At 44.8% G+C, this 23,659-nt stretch overlaps 4 protein-coding genes and 1 long non-coding RNA gene across 6 annotated transcripts; 3 read left to right on the top strand and 2 right to left on the bottom strand.

Annotated features, from left to right (window-relative positions):
• Positions 1-745: 745 nt before the first annotated feature.
• Positions 746-2,079, bottom strand: LOC136356754 (uncharacterized). The gene is made up of 2 exons (XR_010741695.1): positions 1,651-2,079; positions 746-1,554 (listed from the first exon to the last, which is right to left on the bottom strand). It is a non-coding gene; the product is annotated as an uncharacterized lncRNA (long non-coding RNA).
• Positions 2,080-7,235: 5,156 nt separating this feature from the next.
• Positions 7,236-11,040, top strand: LOC4339138 (uncharacterized). The gene is made up of 8 exons (XM_015782603.3): positions 7,236-7,594; positions 9,078-9,166; positions 9,349-9,487; positions 9,579-9,653; positions 9,749-9,870; positions 9,967-10,042; positions 10,466-10,525; positions 10,619-11,040. The coding sequence occupies exons 1-8, from the start codon at positions 7,517-7,519 to the stop codon at positions 10,769-10,771; spliced, it is 792 nt and encodes a 263-aa protein (XP_015638089.1). The 5' UTR covers positions 7,236-7,516; the 3' UTR covers positions 10,772-11,040.
• Positions 11,041-13,004: 1,964 nt separating this feature from the next.
• LOC107275603 (scarecrow-like protein 23) lies at positions 13,005-14,486 on the top strand. Its single transcript, XM_015783165.1, has one exon. The coding sequence runs from the start codon at positions 13,005-13,007 to the stop codon at positions 14,484-14,486; it is 1,482 nt and encodes a 493-aa protein (XP_015638651.1).
• Positions 14,487-15,173: 687 nt separating this feature from the next.
• Positions 15,174-20,018, bottom strand: LOC4339139 (probable galacturonosyltransferase 7). 2 transcript variants are annotated; one of them, XR_010741690.1, is made up of 10 exons: positions 19,620-20,018; positions 19,405-19,433; positions 19,251-19,298; positions 19,008-19,064; positions 18,482-18,584; positions 18,345-18,394; positions 17,827-18,122; positions 16,887-17,241; positions 16,255-16,808; positions 15,174-15,947 (listed from the first exon to the last, which is right to left on the bottom strand). XR_010741690.1 is itself a non-coding variant. In XM_015782357.3 (10 exons), the coding sequence occupies exons 1-10, from the start codon at positions 19,765-19,767 to the stop codon at positions 15,666-15,668; spliced, it is 1,914 nt and encodes a 637-aa protein (XP_015637843.1). In that variant the 5' UTR covers positions 19,768-20,018; the 3' UTR covers positions 15,174-15,665. The 2 variants fall into 2 exon arrangements, 1 of the variants encoding a protein (XP_015637843.1); XM_015782357.3 differs by having other exon boundaries at positions 16,255-16,800.
• A 139-nt stretch (positions 20,019-20,157) lies between these two features.
• LOC107277766 (uncharacterized) lies at positions 20,158-21,938 on the top strand. The gene is made up of 3 exons (XM_026025768.2): positions 20,158-20,446; positions 20,540-20,645; positions 21,238-21,938. The coding sequence occupies exons 1-3, from the start codon at positions 20,306-20,308 to the stop codon at positions 21,936-21,938; spliced, it is 948 nt and encodes a 315-aa protein (XP_025881553.2). The 5' UTR covers positions 20,158-20,305.
• The last annotated feature ends 1,721 nt before the right edge of the window (positions 21,939-23,659 follow it).

Genomic DNA, 23,659 nt, shown 5'->3' on the forward strand with positions numbered 1-23,659 from the left:
CATACAAAATTACAAGATTTTTACCATATTGACTCTTAGCTTATACGACAGTTTAGTTTCTGTCTAAACTTTCAGATATGAAAAGATCGCAAATTGTATTGCTCCATCTAATTGATTAGTTATAAGACTGGTTGGACATGCCATCCAAAATAGATAGACTGGTTGAATGGACTTGAAAATTACTTCAACCATGTTGAATGGAGTTGAGAATTACTTCAACCATCTTCCTGTCATGAGATGCTCGTGCAATGCTCTCGATGTTCATTGAAGAAAAATGAAAATGAACAAAACAAAAGAAAATATGCTCCATATTATGTCGCATGTCATAGTATATAATGCATGTCAAAACGTGAGCATGCACTGGTCATATATCCACAATAAATATAAAACTAAGATATAAGCAGTCTGTGAACATTTATCAATTATCAGAAGATTATTAGCAACTGAAGACCATGCAAATATGTGGGATGCGACCCAATGGACAAATCTGAGGTAAATAAAAAAAAATGAGTAGAGCATGTTCAAATCCAATTAATGGGCAATGCAAGCCCAAGTCCAGACTTTGTAAAGTTAAATTCAATTTAAGAATAATTTGTATCAATACAAAAGTTGTAGAATTTATAGTATATTTGGCGATGGATAATCTAGAAAGGACTAACATATTTGGAAAGAGTTTCCAAAAAAATTGGCATACAATTTTGCAGGAGAGAAAAGGGAAAATTCCTAATTGCAAATGCACAGTGAATAGTTACATGCATAATTGCATACCAATATACCATTCAACTTTACAAACTTTACTTTTGTCTCTGAAAATGAAAGATTAATGTGTAAATTACAAGTAAATTATTAAGGACAATTCTATAAAAGAAAACTTGGTGGAAAAGAAGTAAACCCAAACCTTTCATGGATCAAAGAAAACCACTGCAATTGGTATCATGCCTTATAATGCTCAGCTTCGTTCCAGGAAGAACACCTATATCTTTGTCGATACCTATTTGAGAGCTCAATAGGAAACACCACTGCTCTCCCAATAACTAAATCAAATGTGAACAGTGCACACCTCAGCTAGCCTTGAACCATCACCGGTGATGTTCTGGCTATCAGCCATGCCTACACAGGCAAAAATGCAGACAAACACAGCTAGCGCCGCAAGCTGACCAGTGCCAATCTCCATGAACCAAGAGATCCCAAATGGCTTCTTGACTAAATGAACTTTAGAGTCCGGCAAGAATATTGTGTTCTCTATGACTTTACTCTAGCAGTCATTCTCGATAATCAAGTTCCCATAGTTGAAAATGGGGGAACAGAGTTCGCATGCATCAGGTGAGATAATCATTTGCTTCAGATTCCTAGAAATGACCACCACAAGTTGCTTCAAGAAAGAGATCAATGGCCGAATCTCCTTCTCAGCAATCAAGAAACCCCAAATTGTTGGCAAGTAGCCAGTTCATAATCTTGCTCCACAAAAAAGTGCAGTTTTTACCAGCGCTTGCCTACCAACTACTTGATGAAATGCTCAAATGACAAAATGGCAAGCACAGCTAGCCTTCAGGGCTGCAAACGCAAATAGAAAGGGGAAAAGATGCCATCAAAGTCATAAACGTGCTAATTAATCAGATTGACTGTCCAAAGAAAAAGATCAGGAATTACCTAGCGCTTGCCATCTGATCGACGCAGATATCGTCCAGAGCGGACATGGAGACGAAGACCCCAGTAGTATGGAGCGTAAATCAGGAAGGAGATGGCGATGCTAGCAAGAATCAGACACATGAGTCCTACTGTTGTATCCATCTCGCATTGCAAGCGAGGGTGAGCGGCTGCCGCCACGGCCAGGGGGAACGATGACTAAACAGAGAGGTGGATTGGTAGAGCGACACAGCCGGGACGGTGATGGAGTGGTTGAGTGGAGCACGACTGGAACGGTGAGATGGAGTGGCCGAGGGGGTGGGGGGCCGGGCCGCCGGGGTGGAGCGGCGGCCGGGACGGTGATGGAGTGAAGCACAGTCAACACAGCGTGGTGGAGCGGAGGACCGGCGCGTCCGAGATGATGGAGAGGAGCGCATGCAGGCGAGTGGAGCCAAGTGTGATCGAGGGAAAGGAGATGGCATATGTAACGCTCCGCTTTTCGTGAGACGTTAAAAACTAATTCGGTAAAATCCTAATTGCGAAAATTTTCGTTCTTTGTGTGCGAGTCTAAGTCGTGCCAAGATCTCATTTCAAATCTCGTTGTTCCCTCTCATCGAAATCAAAATCCTCCACCTCAAATTCCTCTTCCGATTCAAGTCTCCAAATCAAATTCCGAAATTCAGTCGCATCCTTTGAATCCTCGCTAAACGCTCGCTCCCAATTCCGAAAAATACCAAACTCTATCTTGAGCCTTCCTTGATTCCTCCCTGAACCCTCGAGTTCGAATATCGAATTTGAATCCAAATCCAAACTCCAATTCTCTCCAAATCAGCCTTCTCTGTGAAAGTCTATTCTACCTCCCTCTGGCTCAGTGGGCCGACTCTTCTTCCCCGGCCCATCTCCTCTCAGCCCGCTCCCCTCCTCATGTGCGTTGCACGTGCCCTACCTGAGAGAAAGCGCCTCTCTCTCTCCCCCGATCTCTCTCTCTCGTTTTCTCTCGCTCTCTCTCGCCCGCGCTCCGCGCCGCCACTTTGTCGTTCAAACCCGCCACCGCCTTCGCTCTTTCCCGCGCGCGCGCGCGCGTGGCCGACCGGCCGGTCGCTGCCGCCGTCCGCCTTGCCGCGCCTGCGCCGCGCAGCCACCCAGCCCCGCTCGCCTTTTGCCGACGTCGCCACTGTCATCGCCTGGTTCCGATGCCCCCATGCCGCATCCTTCCAAAACCAGGAGACAGAGCTCGTGCTCCTCTCTCTCGTTCTCATATCCTCCTTCCTCCCAAAATAGCAAGGGAGCAAAGCTCGTTTCTCTCCTCTTTTCACCTTTTTCCTTAGCCGGCGTCACGCCCGTGACCGCCTCTGCCGCCGCTTGGCCGCTAGCTCCGAGCACGACCGCCAGCTGCCGCCTTGACCGCCCCAAGGTCGGTTTGAACCGACCTCCCGCGCGAACCGACCTCGCCTCCACTATAAAGCCGAGTCCCTCCTCTCAATCCCTCCCGCTTCAGTCTCCACCGCTGCAGTGCCATCGCCGCCTTGCTGCCGCCGTCCTCGCCTTCCTCCGCCATCGCGTGTGCCGGGAAGCCAGCGTGCGCGCGGAGCCAAAGAGGACTCTGGTCGCCCTCTCTCCCTCCCCTTCCCCGGCCCGAGACCGAGGTGATCCCGCCTGTGCCGTCGGACGCTCTTCCCAGCGATCTCCCGACGCGGTAGCTCCTGTTCTCCCTCCCCACTCTTCCTCCCCCCTAGCTTGCGCGATTGCTAGCCTATACTTTCCCAAACGCGCGTGGACGCTACCCCGAGCCCCGCCGCCGCCCGGCATGGCCTCGCCGCCATTGCCGTCCGCTCCCGGAGGCCGCCGCTCGTCGCCGGCTCTCCTCGGTGCTCCTCCGTCCCATCAGGCGCCGGAAACGGATTCCTTGAACCCCGAAGATGTTCCCACCACCGTGAATCGATCCCTCTCCTCTCCCGGCGAGTTTTCCTCTTTCCCTCGCAGGCGGTGACCTCCGTCGCGATTCGTCGTCGTCGGCCCTTCCCCTTCTAATCCGTCCCGTAGGCTCACTCCTCCTCGATCCGCTTGTCGCTCCGGTGGTATTCCCTCCTCCCGCCGTGCCTCGCGCCGCCCCGCCGACGCGCGCCGCTGTCCGCCGTCCATCTCGGCCAGCCTTCGTCTTCCTCCTCTCGCCATCCGACGCGGCCGCCACGTAGGCGCCACGTCGGCTAGACCAAGTCAACCCGCCAGCCTCGTCCCCGCTCGCGTGCGCTCGGTCCACGGAAAGCCTAACGGCTGTGCGTGGGCCCGCCACCCTTCGGTCCACCCGGTGCACCAAACCGCGCGCCACTCCCATCCGAACCCTAGCGCGCGCCACATGCACCGCTCCCACGATGAGCCGCGCCACCGACAAGCGGGCCCCACTCGGGACCCCGCAAGGTGGACTCGGCCCACCGGCCCTCTCTCTCCCTCACTCTCCCCGCGCCCCTTGGGCCGCCTCTCTGGGCCGGCCGGCCCATTAGTTTGGCCGAGCCGCGCCTCTCCTCTCGGGCCACGCCCAAGCCGCCCGAGGGAGTCTAAATCACATCCCTCCAATTTCTTTCCAAAAAGGGTTTAATAAATTATTAAATCCTTTTTCCTTTGATTAGTAAATCCAATAAACTTTGAAAATCCATATATTCCCAACCGCTCATCCGATTGACTCCGTTCCACTTCCAGTAATTCCGTAAAATTGAGATCTATTTAATGGCACTATTAATTAGGCTAAATAGGATCTTTCTTTTGGGTCTTGTGTAGGTTTTCGATTGTTTGCGTATAGTTGCGGTTACCGGATTTTCGTCAATCGTGGTTTTCTCGGAGATTCGTGAAGCTTCGTGAAGACCTTGAGCAAGGCAAGTCACCCTTTGATCAATTTCTCCTATAATTGGAAAGTCATTATTATTTTGTTTGCAACTTGCATTATTAGAATCACTCACGTTTAACTTGCTTGGCCTCGGTTTGCATGCCAAACCGACAGACCTACCTAGTAGTCGCACTAATTCCTGTAGGCTGTACTACCCTGACTCCTTATCGCTCCACCTTTGTGGTACCACGGTATCCGTGCTCTCTGAGCGCGTATACCAAATATCCCACATACACCGTTGTTTATCGAAAACTTGGGAAATGGGTTTGTAAAGCCTTGAAAACCCGACATGTGGTGTCGGTGTGTTTAAAAATAAAATGAATTGTGAAAACTCGCGATGCGGGGGTTGTGCCTATGTGGCACTGTCCCGTATTCGCATATAAGGACCGATTCCTGTGGGAAACGCATCGAGCATAATCAAAGTGCAACCACAAGGTGGAATGGGACACCCTGGCTAAGTAACTAGTCGGTTCAGGGAAACCTCGCATGCCAATAGTTGGGAACGCCAGGGCGGGGTCGGTTGGAGCCAAACCGGGTTCCTGGTAAGCAAGGAAGAGAAGCTTGCTGAATTACCGATCGAGGTGGTTGGAGTTTGATTTGTGAAAACTAAAATGGCCTATATTTATGTGAGGATTTGATCCTTCTATGTGGCATGAGGTAACCCTGGGTCGGCTTGGGAAAGGCTTTGTCGCGAGCCTCTGACACCGGCCAGTGTCTGGAGTAAGTTCGTATCTTGTGGGTAAAGTGTACCCCTCTGCAGAGGTTAACTAACTGTTCGAACAGCCGTACCCACGGTCATGGGCGGGTGTGAGGTGGTTCCCGTTGCGTAGATTTGTTTGCCTGTACTTTGTGAAAAGTTGTTGTGGATTGGGAATCGTAACCAGAATCAGCCTATGTGGCAGATGGATGACCTGAGTGGTCAGAAACGAATCTGTGTGATTCGGGATGTCTGCGGGCATCATAGACTAGGCTTCCCGAGTGGAAGCGGATTGCTTTGCTGCTGGGCAGCTGGACTCTGGGAGTCCGAGAAAATGAAAAAGGCTCTGGGAGCCGCCTAATCAAGTGAAATGGCTCTGGAAGCCGATAAGTAATGATCTGACTCGGGGGGTCGATACATTGCCATTTGAGTTGTTGAAAAGCATCTCTTAAGTCGAATCGAGACGCAAGTCTCCTTTTCGACCCAAACTTAAAAAGAAATAAATCACTTAGTGATTTCAAAAATGATTTCAAACAAAGGATTTACAAAACAACCTTGCCTCTCTTCTAAGCTTGCATTAAACACCTAAGTCCCCGTGACTTGCTGAGTATGAAAGTACTCACCTTGCTCTATATAAATATATATAGTTCCTCCGCCTTGAAGTAAAGATGAAGTGAAGTGAAGATTAGGGTTTCGTCCTGGTTCCCAGCTGTCGCCTGTGGTGTTGGGTGTTAGACCGTTGGTTCCGCTGCTGCTGCTGTTGCTGGTGTTTCCTCGTCTGTGTCTTCGGTTGTATTCTCAGGCTGTCTTGAGCTGCAACCTAAGTTAAGGTAAATAAGTCCTCTATTTATTTTAAGGATTTGCAATGATTCATATTTGTCACCGTGGGTACCAGCACTATGTCCTGGGACTGGTACTGAGATCGCGGTTTCGTAGGAAGTGGTTCGCGCCGTTATTCCTACGACACGCTCCTGTCAGGTGCCGTTGTACGGCGGTGCCGGATTAGGGTGTGACAGCATAGTGAGCGCATAGGGCAGATGTGTTGTTCGCGCGGTGCCTCTGTTAGCGTGGGGAGGATGTGGTGGCGGGGATTGCGCGGGCGATGGACGATGGATGGATTAGATGCGGTCTGGGTGATTTCACCGGATGGATGGATGAGATTAGATTAGATGACGGACGGACGGTAGGGATTGATCCGGGTGATTTGGCATGTAGGATTGGAGGGGTACAACTCCTCCTTTTTATATTAGTATAGATAAGTCGTTTAACTTTGGTCAAAGTCAAACTACTTTAAGTTTGACTAAGTTTATAGATAAATATAATAATATTTACAATACCAAATTAGTTTCATCAAATCAATAATTGATTATATTTTCAAAATAAATTTGTTTCGGGTTGAAAATGTTACTCTTTTTTTCTACAAATTTGATAAAACTTGAAACATTTTGACTTTAACCAAAGTCAAAACGACTTATAACTTGAAATGGAGGAAGTACAAATTATATATGTGGTGAAAACCTAGAAACTATCGTTGGATTAAAAAATGAAGGCCCGATATTTGTCCATATCATCAAGGGTAAAAATTTTACTCCCAACATTTTTACTCATGATTGAATTTGCGAGTAAAATTTTTATTGTTTGGTGACATGAATAAATCTTAGACGTTCATATTTAAATTCAAAGGCAGTTTTCTAGATTTCGAATATATATATATATATATATATATATATATATATATATATATATATATATATATATATATATATATATATATATATATATATATATATATATATATATATATATATATATATATATATATATATATATATATGTGTGTGTGTGTGTGTATGGTTTGCACTATATATTTTCCCATTGACATTCGTTGTAGCCGTTGGTAAAAAAAAAAAAAACAGTATTATAGACCAGTCAAGGGACCCAGTGGAGTCAGGTCTAAGTTGTCGATCGGTCCGGCGCGACGGCGGCTGACGCGAGAAGATTTTTTGAAGGAAGGAGAAAAAAAAACGAAGAGAGGGTGTTGTACGCGGACGACTCAATCGGTTAGCTCGCTTCGTCGTCCACCGTCTCCCTCGGTCACCGTCGCCGCGCACGACTCCCATCCATGGCGATCGAGCTCTGCCCATTTAAGCCCGGGGCGCCTCTCTTCGAGGACTTGCAAACGCTTGCTGCAAGGATTGGATCCTCTGGCTTCTGTTGATTTGGGGAGCTTTTCATCGTCTCGACCGAACGGCCAGCCGCCGAGATCGAGGAAGGAGGAGATCGAAGGGCAGAGTGATTTGGCAGCGGTGGACATGGATGTGAGGTTTGGGCCCGAGGAGCAGATCGTGTGGCCGGCTTCTGTTCTTGCTGGGATCCTCATGTGCGCAGCGGTAAGTTGTTCCATCGATCTCTTCCATTGCTTAGCTAGATACGAGAGTGCATTCCCAGTAAGTCCTACTTTGATTTGTAGAGGAAACATAAGATACTTAGAGGATTTCAATATTGTACAAAAGAAATTGAAGAAATTCCTATGAAGGCCTTTGAAATCAATCTTTTTTAAAAAAAAAAATCCTACGAAATGGACAATATTATAGAGATTTAGAAAAATTAAAAAGAGCTCCAACTTTTTTGAAAATTTCCTTTGACTATATTTCTTTTATCTCCTACTGCCTAATCAAACAACCTGTTTTGCAATCATGTGTGTTTTTTCTATTTCTCCTTTTTTTTAATCGTGCGTTACAAAATAGCCCTAAAATTTTGCTACAAATTTGCATCTTCACGGTAAAGCTAAACTGCCTAAAGTGTATTTTCTCTAGTGAGATGAGCAATCCCATCTTGTATTTACCTTTTTAGAGGTCGAACTACTAAATCAGGTTTCGGTTTTTCGTTATAAAAAGAAAATTTGTGAAATGTTCCTCAGTACTGATATTAATTTATGCATTTCTATCATCCAACTTTTGAGATCCAAAAAGGGCAAAGTATCACCATCAATCTGCACTTGACTTCCATAGCTCAGTCTTTCTGCTTGGAACGTCCCACCTTTTCTTCTTCTTCTTTTTTTAATGTAGGAAGAATAGTATTATTCGACTGTAAAAACTCTTGCAATGTATGCAGACCAGCCATTACAAGTACTGAACCTAACTTCTGCAGAGAGCAAAGCAACTAATAGTGACAGCTTAGTTGGACTCGTAGACGTTTGTTGAATGCAATCTAGCCTTGATACTCCCTCCGTTCCCAAAAACTTGTCACCAAACACTATTCACAATCAAACTTTGACTAATCTTTTTCCGTTAATTAATTTATAAAACAATTCAAAATATATTATATTATCAAATTACCTTATGTGAAAAATATAATCACACAATTTTCCATCATAAGAGAATCTAACATTTTTTAAAATATTCGGGAATGGAAGGAGTTGCTACTTGGGTGATACATGGTGTTAAAAATATGAATGAATTATTACTTTTTTTTACTGAATATGAGTGAATTATGAATCACTACTCCTTTTCAATTTTGAAGACTACTTATGTCAGCATTTAGTACCACACAGTCGAGGAGGTAGCCAACGGAATCGTGCCGTCAATAATGCTTAAGGACCAGATTACCTTTATAATTTGTGAATTCCTCCATCACCAATACGGATTAGTATGTGAAGAGATATACCAGATTACCTTTTTCATTTTTTTTTTACTTGTCAAAAGGCTAGGTAGGTAGCTTGAGAAGTACATGCATGGTAAATGGTAACAAGAAAACATAGGGAAAAAAAGAGGAGGGATCAATTGTTCCTGAGCCTACATGATGAATTCATTCTGCATTATATTTTGTATTATGCCACTGAGGCACTGACTAGCTTCTACTCCATTCTTATAGGTATATGATATAACTCGTGAAGTTAGCTCCCGGTGCTACAAGGGTTATAATGGACTGAATGAATTGCACAAACTTGAGTGGAACAACAGGTGATTAATTGGAGCTTGCTTGTTTTTCTCTTTCTTTTTCTTTGACAGGTCTTTTTCAATAAATCTTTGACAGGTTCTTATTATCGACTAATTGCAGTATTATCTAAAAATCAACTAACAGTAGCGATGCATATTCACTTCTCTTCATGCTAGTAATTACAACTCGTTTATCCATGTTTTAGGGGATTCTCTACCTTCCACGCATTAGTTGCTGCTGTAGTCTCTTTTTATCTGCTGGTGATATCTGACCTCTTCAGTAAGGACGTCCATGGTGCCATCATAATTGATCGAAAATCATGGATGTCTGATGCCATGTTTGGTGTAAGTTTGCAGCCCTACGCATCCAGGAAACCATGGAGAAAAGAGAGAAAGATATCTGTCCCAAAATGTCTGAAATTTTAATTATTGGCAGGTATCCCTGGGCTACTTCTTGACAGATTTGTTGATGATCCTCTGGCATTTCCCTTCTCTAGGAGGAAAGGAATATGTAAGTGTTAATGTTCTGAGTTGTCCCTTTTTCTTTTACTACAATTTGAGGTGACACAAGTTAACAATCTATTCTGATTGTATTGATATGTTCAGCTCTTGCATCATGGATTGTCCATGTATGCAATCTCTCTTGCTCTGTTGAGTGGCAAAGGACACGTGTACATCCTCATGGTCCTCATCACTGAAGCAACCACACCCTTCGTGAACCTCAGATGGTAATACTCATTCAGTTTTCCCAAATTGCTCATTAATCATCTTGCTTGTTCATGTCTGAGATCACAATTATTCATGCATTCTTTCTGAAAATGCAGGTACCTTGATCTTGCAGGCCGGAAGGACTCCAAGCTTTACCTGTACAACGGGGTGGCACTGTTTGCTGGATGGCTGGTATAATTTCTCTTTGTAAATGTTTCCATGCACCAACCAATTCATCTTTTGTTCATCAAAAAACACGCCTGAATTTTCATCTAAAGGACTGCCAATAAGTAAACAACAAAAAAAACAGAATTGAATTTTCATATAAAAGACTAAGCCGATAGTAAATAACAACAAAAACAAAACATGCCTGAATTTTTTTGAGTGCTCAGACATGGAATGGAAGCTGCAATTATTTATTTAAGTGTGCGTCCGACAAGATTTGAACTTGAGACTTGTAGCTCCGATACCTTATTGAGTTTTTTTTTTTAAACTAACGATACCTTATTGAGTTGCATATAACTACCAATTCAACCCAAATATTAAAATGATGAAAAAAAACTAACAATTCACTTATACTCCAAGTGATACTGATCTTCTTGTTCTTGTATGCAGGTTGCTCGCGTCATACTGTTCGTATACTTCTTCGCTCATGTGTACCTTCACTTCGACCAGGTAATCATAATCAACCAATCGTCTTCTCTTCAGGGTTCAGCTTTGTGACAGTCTGTTGTTAAATTAGTTCCTGGCTGTTCGATTAATTTGCAGGTGAGGACGGTGTTCCCGCTAGGGTTCTACAGTATGATGGCGGTGCCGCCGGCGATGTCGGCGATGAACCTCCTCTGGTTCCGGAAGATCTGCAAGGGGATGGTCAAGGCCATGTCCAGCGCCAACCGAAGTCAATGCGTCAAGACAGATTAGGACTTGGGTAAAAGGAGATGCAACGCTGTCTGGAAGCCAAATGCTTACTAGCTTGCTTGTTTGATGATTAACTAAACTGTAATCAATCAATTGATTATTTGAAAACCACTCGTGCGTACAAAATCTGTTACTTAAGAGTAGATATGTCCCACACTCTTTTTCTTTGTTCTTTTAAAGACTCATTGACCGTGTATTATGGAATAGGCCAAGATGTAATACATTTATAATCTCTCTGTTTCAGGTTATAATATATTTTGCCTTTAGTCAAAGTTAAACTGCTTTAAATTTAACTAAGTTTATAGACAAATATAGTAAATTTACATTACCAAATTAGTTTTATTAAATTAATAATTAAATATATTTTTATAATAAATTTATCTTGGGTCGAAAATATTACTATTTTATTTCTATAAACTTAGTCAAACTTGAATCAATTTGACTTTGACTCAAAACATCTTATAACCTAAAATGGAGGGAGTATTATCTAAAAGAAATGCAAAATCAGTCACTAATCACTTGGATTTTGGTCCTGATCGTCGTCTGTTTGCCAGGTTTGTCTCTGCAATATCTCCTGGATGCGTCCATGTAAGTGCAGACAAAGGCAAGCGGTAGGCATCATCAGCTTCAGTATATATACGTAGTTTAATTACATTGTCATCGATCGATGATGCATATATCCTGAATTAATTAGCACGGTACATCTACGCATGGCCTTGTCAGCCTGAATTAATTAGCAGGATATATACATATATAAATATGTTCGCATGGCCTTGTAACAATACCAGGTCAAATTAACAGACCACAATTAAACATGTAGCAAACTACTATGAGTTCAGTGTGTAATAGCACATAGGAAACGATGAGTTTGACATGTGGAGGCACCGGCAGATTGATGCTGGAATTCTGCTGCTTGATGCCAATTAGTCCGGCCAATTACTCAATTAGTAGCTGAAGAATTAAGCAAGCTAACTGGCCAAATTGGTTGATGATATCGCCAGCCATTGATTCGCTGCCTGCAAGCGCAGCCTAGCTCCTCGTCGACTCGTCCTCAACTAGCGATGATCACCAAGTGATCTATCAGCTCGCCATTAGGAAGAAGCTACTGCTTCAAAGCTATTTTCTTACTCATTTCTCAATTACACATCACAATCATGAAATGTGATGACTTCGATTAATTCTTAGGGGTTCTAGTAGCTCGGTTTCGGTTTTCCTTGAGAAAAGCAAAGAAAATTACGCATCGCAATCGTCAAATGTCAGTACTCTGAAACCTCTTAGGAGTTAACATCCTACCCAGTTTTTTTCTCTCCTTAGCAAGATTACACATCAGAATGACTTGTTCATCAATCAATCTTGTAATCTGAAGTGTCAATGTCGAGCTTAACTGTTATTGCAGGAGCTTTGTTGGATACTAGTAGAGAGATGCAGAATTGCTTTGCTCCAATAAATTTACCTCTGAATTTTCTGGAAAATACCGGATTGATGTACACATGTGATCAGGATGATCATTAGCTGCTTAAATATTCAGTGAAACTATGAGCTAATTAACCAATTACCAAAGACTCTTACCAAAACCATGCAGCTCTGCTGGCTCATTGTACCGGCCAAGCTTACACTGGCCAATCTGAATACAGCCAAAGAATCATCAGATTGATGTTTCGCAGATTCCTGCCGTGTAGATTGCTCTCACACTGCCACTAGCTTCCAGGTTGACCTAGTAATACTACTCAAATGATAACTAGGGCGCTCTAATCTCTTTCCAATTGTAAAGTACATAAATAGTTATGAAAAAATTCGGAAAAGACAGAGGACTAGATATCCTCCCTATTCAATATTTTAAGTTACGTATTGGATACTACGGAGTTTGCACACACTATAGTTATTTTAAGGTAATGGAAACATTTTATTTGAGCTACAGCTAATATTCTAAAATTAAGTTTTAAAATTTAAAATTTGATTGCGGTTGATAATAAACAAGCAAGCAGCCTCTGCTGGTTGCCACAAAAAGTACTCCTTTCGTCCCACAAAATACAAACCTAGTACTGAATGTGATGTATTCTAGCTAGTACAATGAATCTGGAGATGTCACATCCAGTTAGGTTTGTTTTTTGTGAGACGGAGGGAGTATATATAAGCACATTGCTTTCTCTTGCTCCACTCATCTTCAGCTATGCAGAAACCCTACTTGATTGATTGATCCTTGATAAATCAACTTATGACGGGAAGAGGTTCAGACATGCAAGATTCTCTAGGCTTGATGCAGTTTCTTGATCATCACCAGTATCTATACAGCAGCAGTAGCAGCAACCTGCCACTGCAGCAGCCTTTGTTGTCCCATCACCACCGATTTCTTGAAGCCAATGAGGGTTGCGCCGGCGAGGACGACTCGCCGGAGTTCGTCGAGCCGCCGGCGGCGGCGGCGGCGGCCGGGACGTTCGAGCAACGGCCGGAGTTAGGAGCGTGCAAGGAGGTGTACTCCGAGGAAGGCGGCGCGGCGGAGGAGAGGACGGGCGTGGCGATGGCGGGGGCCGACGTCGAACAGGTGGCGGTGGAGGATGAGGAGGAGGCTCACGGCGTGCGGATGATCGCGCTGCTGATGGAGTGCGCGGCGGCGATGTCGGTGGGCAACCTCGCGGGCGCCAACGGGGCGCTGCTCGAGCTGTCGCAGATGGCCTCGCCGTACGCGGCGTCGTGCGGCGAGCGGCTCGTGGCCTACTTCGCCAGGGCCATGGCGGCGCGGCTGGTGGGGTCGTGGGTCGGCGTCGTGGCGCCCATGGCGCCGCCGCCGTCGTGCGGGGCCATCAACGCCGCGTTCCGGGCGCTGTACAACGTCGCGCCGTTCGCGCGGCTCGCCTACCTGGCGTGCAACCAGGCCATCCTCGAGGCGTTCCACGGCAAGCGCCTCGTCCACATTGTCGACCTCGACGTCGTCCCCGGCGGCGCGCTGCAGTGGCTCTCGCTCCTCCCGGCACTGGCGGCGCGGCCGGGAGGCCCGCCGGTGATCCGCGTCACCGGCTTCGGCATGTCGGCGTCGGTGCTGCACGACACCGGCAACCAGCTCGCCGGGCTGGCGAGGAAGCTGTGCATGTTTTTCGAGTTCTACGCCGTCGCGAAGCGACCGGGAGACGCCGACGCGGTCGCCGACATGCCCGGAAGGAGGCCGGGGGAGGCGGTGGCCGTGCACTGGCTGCGCCACGCCATGTACGACGCGGCCGGCGACGACGGCGCCTCCATGCGGCTGGTGCGGTGGCTGGAGCCGGCGGCGGTGACGCTCGTGGAGCAGGAGAGAGCACACGGCGGCGGCGGCGGCCACGGGCGCTTCCTGGACAGGTTCGTCTCCGCGCTGCACCACTACTCGGCGGTGTTCGACGCCATGGGCGCGTCGCGGCCGGACGGCGAGGACGCGAGCAGGCATCTGGCGGAGCACGGCGTGCTCGGCAGGGAGATCGCGAACGTGCTCGCCGTCGGCGGGCCGGCGCGGAGCAGCGGCCGGGAGGGGCCCGGGAGCTGGCGGGAGGTGCTCGCCCGGCACGGGTTCGCGCACGCCGGCGGCGGCGGCGGCGGGCGCGCGCAGCTGGTGGCCGCGGCGTGTCCGGGCGGGCTGGGCTACACGGTGGCGGGAGACCACGACGGCACGGTGCGGCTGGGGTGGAAGGGCACGCCGCTCTACGCGGTGTCCGCGTGGACGTGGTGCTCCCCGCCTCACGCGCGTGCTTAATCGAAGCTAGTTTTAATCCCTTTTGATTAGCACAAAGTACATGGTGATTAAGCACTAAGCTAATCACCCGTGCGTGCCAAAGCCAGACTGGTCTCTTGCAAGTGGGCCCACGTAGGAATAGTCACATATGCAATGTATTGTACTACTACTACTGTGGCTCCTGGGCCAACTCGTCAGTTGCCAGCTCGGGTATATTTATCCTTATATATGCTTGTATCCACAATTCTACATCAAGTATACAATTTTTTTACTGCACTGAGTATAATATAGTGCATCTAAAGAAGAATGTTTACACTACACTCCCTCCGTCTCTAAATACAAGATATTTTGTCCGTCTCTAAATACAAGATATTTTGGTTATGTGACATATCCTAGTACAATGAATGTGGACAACTTTCTTATACTAAGATGTGTCACATCCAATCAAAATCTCTTATATTTAGGGAAGAAGAGAGTACTATTTATCACTTTGTAGTACTACTTATCATATCAATCACTTCCAATTCAAATTCCCCCTACTCTACTGCCAATCATCATCCCGAATCAAACTATACATTAGTATTTAATAAAAACCATTAGTCTTTTTTTAACCTCTAATTGCAGCCCCAAGAAATGAAGAACGGCCTGAGTTGGATAGTTGCATCAAAGACTTCAGGAAATAAGATGAGCTATGGATCTTGATGGTCATTTAGAGAAAGATGATGAATATTGCACCATTGCAAGGGTATGAGTACTATCAAAGTCAACGAATTCCAAGCATGGTTTCAACAGAACGGGCACAGAATATATGCAGTATTTTTTTTGGGTTAATGCCCCATGATCCTAATCTACTGAATCTACAAGCCCCAAAAGGCTCTCCTAAACTACAACACCCTCACCCATTTTGTGATGCTGGTGTACGAATCAGCATCTGTCCAATCCTCACTGTACATTGATCAATGAACAAATGGAACTACTACTCAACATACCACGGTAGACGACCAGTTTGCAAAAAAAAATCAATTTTACTTCATATCTCAGCAGCATCCTGAAAGATCCTCAGTAGTTTGGGCGGTGCTCACTGAAGCCCCTCTCCTCTCATCAAATTTCCCGCATACAGTGAACTCTCGCTATCGCACAAGGTGGTGCTGTTCGTCGAACATGGACTTCCGGACTCCAGGACTAACAAAATTGCCTTGTTCATGGATTCACATTGCAATCTATCAAGAATGGATCATCCCTTGGCAGGTACCTTCTCCAATATTTCCTGTATCGCCGTATGCCGAGTTCTAACCACGGTTTCATGTTGCCGTTGTAGTGCAATATGCCAGCTTTCTTTATAGCACCATGATTGACTCCATAGTCATGACCAAGACCAGACTGGATCCACTGTGCTTCAATAGGATGGACCAGATTTTGAAAAGCAAGCAGGCCTGCAGGTAACACCGCAGCTCTCCATGACGCTTCAGGGCCATGTTGCAGCTGTCAAAAGTGAGACATAGGCACAACCGTATCAGTTAAGAATTTGCAGCTCTTCGCTTAACAGGCCAAACGTGCAAGAAAAAAAATACATATCTTAAATAAACTTCAAGGCTTCAAGCAAGTTTATCTTATTAGTGAAGATCACGGTACAGTAGGGTAAGTTCAGTTGAACACAAACAGAAAATCAAGAGTATAGCCATGAGGAATATGCCTTATGTCAAATATAACATCGAAAGTAGTTTCTTAAAAACAATTCTTGAAAGAGAGAAGAAAAGACAGCTGCTAAGCATCACTATTCAATACTAACCTTTTGGAGTACTCGATTACGAACTGCAGTCACATCATGCTCCCTCCATTTATTGAGATCAATAACACTCACTCCAGACATCCAGATACATGAACTAGCATCATATGGGAAGTCAACCAAGTATGGTCTGAGATGCCTTAATCTAACTCGACAAGACTGTACAGCACCAATCACTTTTCCTTTCAAATCAAGATTCCATATGTGTGACAAGTCTCTCTGGACTATAGTATCATCTTCCAAAACAATCACCCGTTTAAGATTGCTAAACAGCTCAGGAAGCAAGAAAAGAGAGTGTCCAAACACTGAAATATATTCAGTTCTCATTTGGGTATTTGGAATTCGGGCATTGCTATGGGAAGCGATGCGGAACTCCTCATATGGTGATAAGTGTTCAACTCTCCTATTATCCAAATGTGTTGCTTGGAAATCTTCAAAATTCAGAACACCGATAGTGGCTTCCTTGTAAGAATTTCTAATGAACCAATTCTTAAATGCATAAAAGTTCTGTGCATCAGTAACAAGATGAAAAACCACATTTGCTGATTCCTGAAACACTGAAAAGAACTGGTGAGTGTCATGATGCAGAAATTTCAAGAGACCACATGGTCTACACAACAAAAGTAATATCATACCTCAGAATTTATCACAGTCGAGTTGACAGTCATGGAAGATGCAAGAAGGTTGGTAGAGAAAATAACATAGTGCCGGAGAACTGGATTTTCAAGCTTTTGCACATTGGAGTACTCCATGTCAGCAAAGGATTTAAAGTAGTCTACTGTCAATCTCATTGAAAGGCAGTGGAGGCTCTTAGGTAATGTCTGAACTCCAAGCCGGTAAAGATATGCACCTTGTCTTGCATGAAAATGAGCTTCATCCTCAGTCATATCAAGCAATTGCCTCAGTTTTTTCTCAAAATTAGTGCATTCTATCAGACATGATTTTGCTGCAGCTATTGTCTTCTCCATCTTTGCCATATTGGCTCCATGGCTTCAAAAATAACAAATAATCACTATAACAAAACAAATAATCATTATAGCAAACTCTAAACCTATGGGGAAATTTTCTGTTCCAAAGTGAATCTGTATAACACATTGAGCCATCAGATCATCAGTCCACTCATCATTTAGAACTTACTGCTACAATTATTGGTAAATTATTCATCCCAATATCACACTTTTAGCTTAATACAATGTTATTCGATCAAACTACAGAGTGTTAATACATTTCACAAAATAATAAGGACTACGAACATGCTAGGTGATGAAAGAGATAATCCTAAGGAATCATTCAGGTAATGCTCAATCAACTGTAGGCTGTCAATTATGCATAAGTTATCTTGTATACGTGCATATTAGACGACAGTGGATATCAAAATCTGTGAAAATAAAAAACAAACAGTGAAGCACAACAGTTAGTAGGTAGACCATTTTTGGTGCAAAGTCAGGCTGCTTAAATACCCAACAGTTTCATGTATGGTAAAATATCAATTTCTGAAGTTAGCAGTGCCTTATGGATTAAAGATGATAGCTTAAAAATGAGAACTAAAGAAAGTATTTCTGGAAGATTACTTACAATGCAGGAAGATCAGCATCACATATGGCTTCGCTGAGCATGTGCTCATGCTCTTGGATACTTTGCTTCATTTCATGTGAAAGTTTTTCCATCCCCTCAAGTTTTGCTATGCTTGGATAGTAAGCTCTTGCAACAAAGAGCTGGTCTTTAAGTCTCTTCACTACAGAATCTTTCATCACTTCCTTGTGTTCAACAGACCAAACACAATAGCTTCCAAATTCTAGTTGGCACGATTTTATACTCTCATCACCAGGTAAACCTTGTTCAAAATTGTCCTTAGGATCAGCATCAGTATTCTGCAACATTAGGTGAAAAATAAAAAGTATGTAATATATGATAATTCTGCAAGTCCGCAAACAAGTTACAAAGGATTATTGAAATGTTTCTTTAAAATATTGCAAAAGCAAGGTGCATATCACATGCCCTGCTCAGAAATTCATGCGAAAGCAGCATATATATTTACTGCACGAACAGACAAGGGCATGTTAAAAATAACTGTAAAGCATATTAGCTCTTACACTCAGTAATGATATATCATCAAAGATCACGATTTGTTTGATAGGAAGGCCTGCACATTACAAGAAGAATTAAAGCTGTAACTTGATATTTAAAATTTTAAAACTAAATAAGTGGTCAAAGAATGGGCCCTGCTTACCTGGATGGATTGAGGTATTGCTAATCGGTTTGTCAATACTTGGTTGATTGTTGGTCCCATTGCTTTCTGCATCAGAATTACCGGTATTTGTTTTGCTCCAGTCCTGTGAACGAACAACTAAATCAATTAGGTAACGCAAAAAAAAATTGCATGTTTCGGTAGATAGACAAGATTTTCAGATGATGCAATGCAATTTTTGGGACATAGTGACAAACAGTTAGTAAGTTCAAAACCCCATTCAGCTCTGAGCCTCTTACATGCCAAAAGGAAAGAAACAGTGCCTTGATTGCAGTAGAAATGCAAAAGAGGGCCATGTGAAACAAGATCCATGATATGGCAAAAGCAGACTGACATTTCCAAAAAAATGGGGCCATGGACCATGTATTAAAAGGCAATTCCACTCAAACACTACCCATGAGACCACAATCGGCACGATAGCAACTCACAACAAGCACTCTACTTGGATAAAATTTCACGCATGAACAAAGAGAAGAAACAGCTGCGGCCGATGGGCTCAAATGCAAACCTTTTCAATCGATGGCGGAAATTTGTTCGTGTCGTTGACTGGCAGCCTGTCATTTTCCTGCGAAAAAAAAATGCATCACTGATCTAAAGATTAAATTCTCTTCCCGCAGTAGTACCCCATCAGTCATCATTGACCAAACCTAATTAGGATAAATACACCTAACCACACCCCCATGTGATTGGAACATTTCAGGTAATAGAACAAAAATATCCCAGAAATGGCAATCATGAGCACACCCCCTACCTGCGATGTATTTGGCTCCCAACCACCACCCTCGCTGCCGCCAAACACCTGTGCAACAGAAACATGAGGCAAAAATCTTAACAGCAATGGATTAAACAAATCAAATGGCTTAAGCATGAGCTACTAGTTAGTTTCAATCTCAATTGACACTCACCGACACGGCGCTCTCGTCGGCCAAATACACTGTGATATCAAAAGACAAAACAAATACAAACAAAATCGAGTCAGGGGAGCATAGAGAGAGAGTTGATGAGCCCCTAGATCGAGCGCGAGCCGGCGAGCCGGACGGGAAGCCCAGATCTGGGAGCGGAGAGGCTGAAGAGAAAAGTAGGGTTTTGGCAGGGGAGAGAGGGGTGGGTGGTTACGGACTGGACGGGAAGCGCTGGTGGAGGCCGAGCAGCACGGCGAGCGGCACGCCGACGGAGAGGAACAGCAGCGCCAGCGCGGCGGCCGCGGCCGCCACGCTCCTCCACCGCCTCTTCGCCGGGGCCCCCGCGCCGCCACCCTGGCCCTTCATCCCCGCTCCCCCCCGCCCGCACGCACAGGGGGGAGCAAAGCTTAGCTCCCACCCCCCAAAGCAAAAGCTCGCGGACCTCGGCGCCGGGCTACAGGCTCATACGGCGGTGGTGGCCGTCGCTCCTAGAGGAGGCGGACGCTGCGGCCGGCGGCGGCGGCGCGCATTTGGTCGTGCGCCTCGGAGTTCGTGCGGGGCGAATGGCTCCGCCTAGTTGGATTTTTCTCTTTTTTTTTTCCTTTTTCTTTTTTATTATTATTATCGGGCCCGTGCAGGTGCAGGTAGTGACGGTGGTTCTCGACGACAGGGCCCACACGCACGCGTGGTACTCGTTCGATTGGAACGGGCCCATTATAGTTGAGCCCTATTGGGCTGGGATCTATATGCGGGCCTTACAAACTGGGCCGTAACTGTAGTGTGCGTACGTCGATCGGGAAGGGAAGTCACGAGAGAGAAAACCCTAGAATCGAATCTCGGCGACTAGGCGAGATTGGAGGCGGGCGGAGGAGGAGGAAGAAGGGGAGCTTCTCCGGTCGCGGCCATGTCGCTCCGGGCCATCGGTTACCTTCTCACCCGAAGCCGGAGGGGGTTCTCGCCACGCGGGATCCCCCGTGCGCAGGCGGAGTCCTCGCTGGGTATCCTCACTCGGGCGGGGAGGCCAGCAGCTCACTCTTTCCACTCCGTTCGTCTCTCATCTCACCCGGTTCTCAAATCGAAAATCTTTTCTTTTGTTCACTCGCAGCTCATATGTCTCTCATCTCGTTACGCGATACAGATGGGTTTCGCCGTTGGTGGTGGCTCTGTTGTTGTAGCCACGGCTTCATTGGTTGGATTGGCGGCCACAATTCTGTGTTTCAAGCAAAACACTGACAAGTCAGGAGGTATGAATTGAAAAAGCGGATTCAGATGGTGACATAGGATAAGCATGTTAAAGGTGATATAGCGTAGATCTCAGCCCTCCAAAATAAATCCAACAGCTGAGATTCGTCCACGTCATCACGAGTTAAAATTTAACTCCAATAAAATTTGACTCCAAGTAAAATTTTTACTCCTACGAGTTAAATTTTAACTCGTGATGACGTGGACGAATCTCAGCCGTTGGATTTGTTTTGGAGGGCTGAGATCTGAGCTATGTCACCTTGTGACATGCCTACCATATGTCATCCAATCTGAATCCTGAAAAGGCCAAGATTTCTCATTGTTTGTTAGTAATTTTTTCCTAGTCAAACTTAACAAGTTTGATAAAGTTTATAGAAAAATTTAGAAATATTTAAAGTATCAAATTGATTTCATTAAATCTAACATTAAATATATTTTAATAATATATTTATTTTGTGTTAAAAATACTACTATATTTTTTTTATAAACTTGATCAAACTTAAAGGGTCTTATGATATGAAACAAAGGGAATATTTAGCTCTGATCCATGTAACTTAACCATAGCCACTACCACTATCTGTACATAACCTGTAGCTAGGGAGGAGGATAAGGAGGAAGTCACGAAGAAGTTACCAGCTGCCCAGGACGCCGGCAAGGAGCCTTACCTGAGCAAGGAAGCAGCAATCGAGGCAGGGTTCGTGGACAAAGATGGCAAGATCCTGTGGTCTAGCTATCTCAATTACGTCGAACATGGGAAGACTCTCCCGGACGATGAGGCATTTGCTAAGGAGGCGAGAGACTACCAAGAAGCCATTAAGAAGCAGGAGGTGAAGGTCGATGAGGCGACCATGAAGGCCAGGTTCCATGACTTGATGAAGGAGTATGGCCGTTCATACAGCACTGAGGAGGAGAAGGCTCGCCGCTACGAAGTATTCAAGGAGGCCACCCTGTGGGCAGACAAGGTTAACGCACTAGAGCCAAGGACGATCCCTTATGGCCCTAACGGATATGCAGACTTTACTGATGAAGAGTTCAAGCGTATGCATTGCCATTGTTCTGCCATTGACTGGGAGAGATACATCGATGAACTCAACACTATGGCTGCTCGTGGGTGGACCTACTTTCGCGATCCAGATGCGACGACGAATGTCAGCGAGGCAGTGAGGAAGGTATATATATTTCCCTCACTATCATCGCATGTGTTTTCTTTGGGCCTGTTTAGTTCCAAAAAAACTTTTCGTAAAAACATCATATCGAATCTTTGGACATATATATGGAGCATTAAATATAGATAAAAAGAAAAAATAATTGCACAGTTTGCATGCAAATCGCGAGACGAATCTTTGAACCTAATTAGACCATGATTAGGCATAAGTGCTACAGTAATTCACATGTACTAATGACGGATTAATTAGGCTCAAAAGATTCATCTCGCGGTTTCCAGGCGAGTTATGAAATTAGTTTTTTCATTCGTGTCCGAAAACCCCTTTCGACATCCAGTCAAACGTCCGATGTGACATAAAAAAATTTTCATTTCACTGTAACGCCCCGACATTTGTTAGCCATAAACACAGCAAACTCACACCGGGGTGTTATGCATTACCTGTGATATAGTACCAGTCCCAGGATACACTAGCTGGTATACACAGAATAAATGTGGAATCAAAGTAAATTGCTTTATTACATCACTGGGTAGTAGTCCTTACAAACGTTGCCATCATGGACAGGCCCACATATGAGCAACACAGCATTACAGAGAACCATAAAATCGACGGCACAGAAGCGAACAGCGCGGAGAACTAAGCGACTACGCACTAGGCAAAGAACTTAGGCAACTAACTTATTCCACAGGCGAGGCTTGGGGCTAGGCACAAAACATCTAGAAGTCTTCATACTCAACTTGCTCCTGGAGATACTCCTCAGCTGTCAGGTCGACGTCTTCATCTTCAAACTCTATAGATTATTATAAGGGGCAAGGGTGAGTACTTAACGTACTCAGCAAGCCGGGGAAAAGAATGACATGTCGGTCTAACAAGGAGGCTACGGTTTTATTTGCGAACACCTTGCTGCATCATCGCGTCAAAATCTTTCTTTTGATCAGGTGTGAACTTTTCTGGATTGATGGTCACAATGTTCCCTTCATCAACGTCCGTGAAACATAACTTTTGGATTTTTTCTTTAACAAATCCTGGGCTAGCCGAGGACGGTGATGGCGGTAGTTTCTCGGCCATGAAGAAAATTGCTTATCTGACTCCTAATCTGTCCCACCGGGCGTGCCAAAAGCGTGTTGACGAAAAACACGAGGCCTGGGAGATCTGCTTAACTCCAGTGCAGGTCCAAAGCTCGCCTTCGGGTGTGTTAGCGTGCCAGTTGATTTGATCCTGCAATCAACAAGAAATAGATACAAAGAAACCGCGGTTAAATCTATAAACGATAGCCGATCGGCTAGGTGCCGATGACATATCATTTATCTTTGAGCCGATGTCATATGTAAATCGATCGGCGTTTGTAAATAGGTAATAAAGAATTAAATCTACTTGATCGGCTGTAGATATTAGCAATATACAATTATTATATCGATATATACTTAAATCAAATGATTGGGATAGATCGGTCGCCGTGCCGAGACAGTATAAATCACTTAGATCGAAATATATATTAATAACAGGACTATATATGTTCGTACCATAGCCGATCGGATAGATCTAGCATATATCGGCTAATACTCCGATACGACTCTATATTAAGATGTTAAAACAAGCAGAATATAACAAACAGAAGCTTAATATACTTGGATGCAATAATATCTTGACATAAAGGGCAGATTTAACGTGTCAATGAAGCATATAGAGCAAATATAGTTAAATTAGATAAGATCGGCTGAAACTCCGATACTACCCTAATCGGTAACCAGAAGGCAGGCTAGAGATTGATATTCTAAGCATGACTTAATAGATCAAACTCAACTGATACAGCATTAAGTATGAAAAGAAGAACAATATCTAGACAATCAAGC

The sequence above is a fragment of the Oryza sativa genome, chromosome 5 (genome assembly GCF_034140825.1).
Source record: "Oryza sativa Japonica Group chromosome 5, ASM3414082v1".
Lineage (NCBI taxonomy): Eukaryota > Viridiplantae > Streptophyta > Magnoliopsida > Poales > Poaceae > Oryza > Oryza sativa.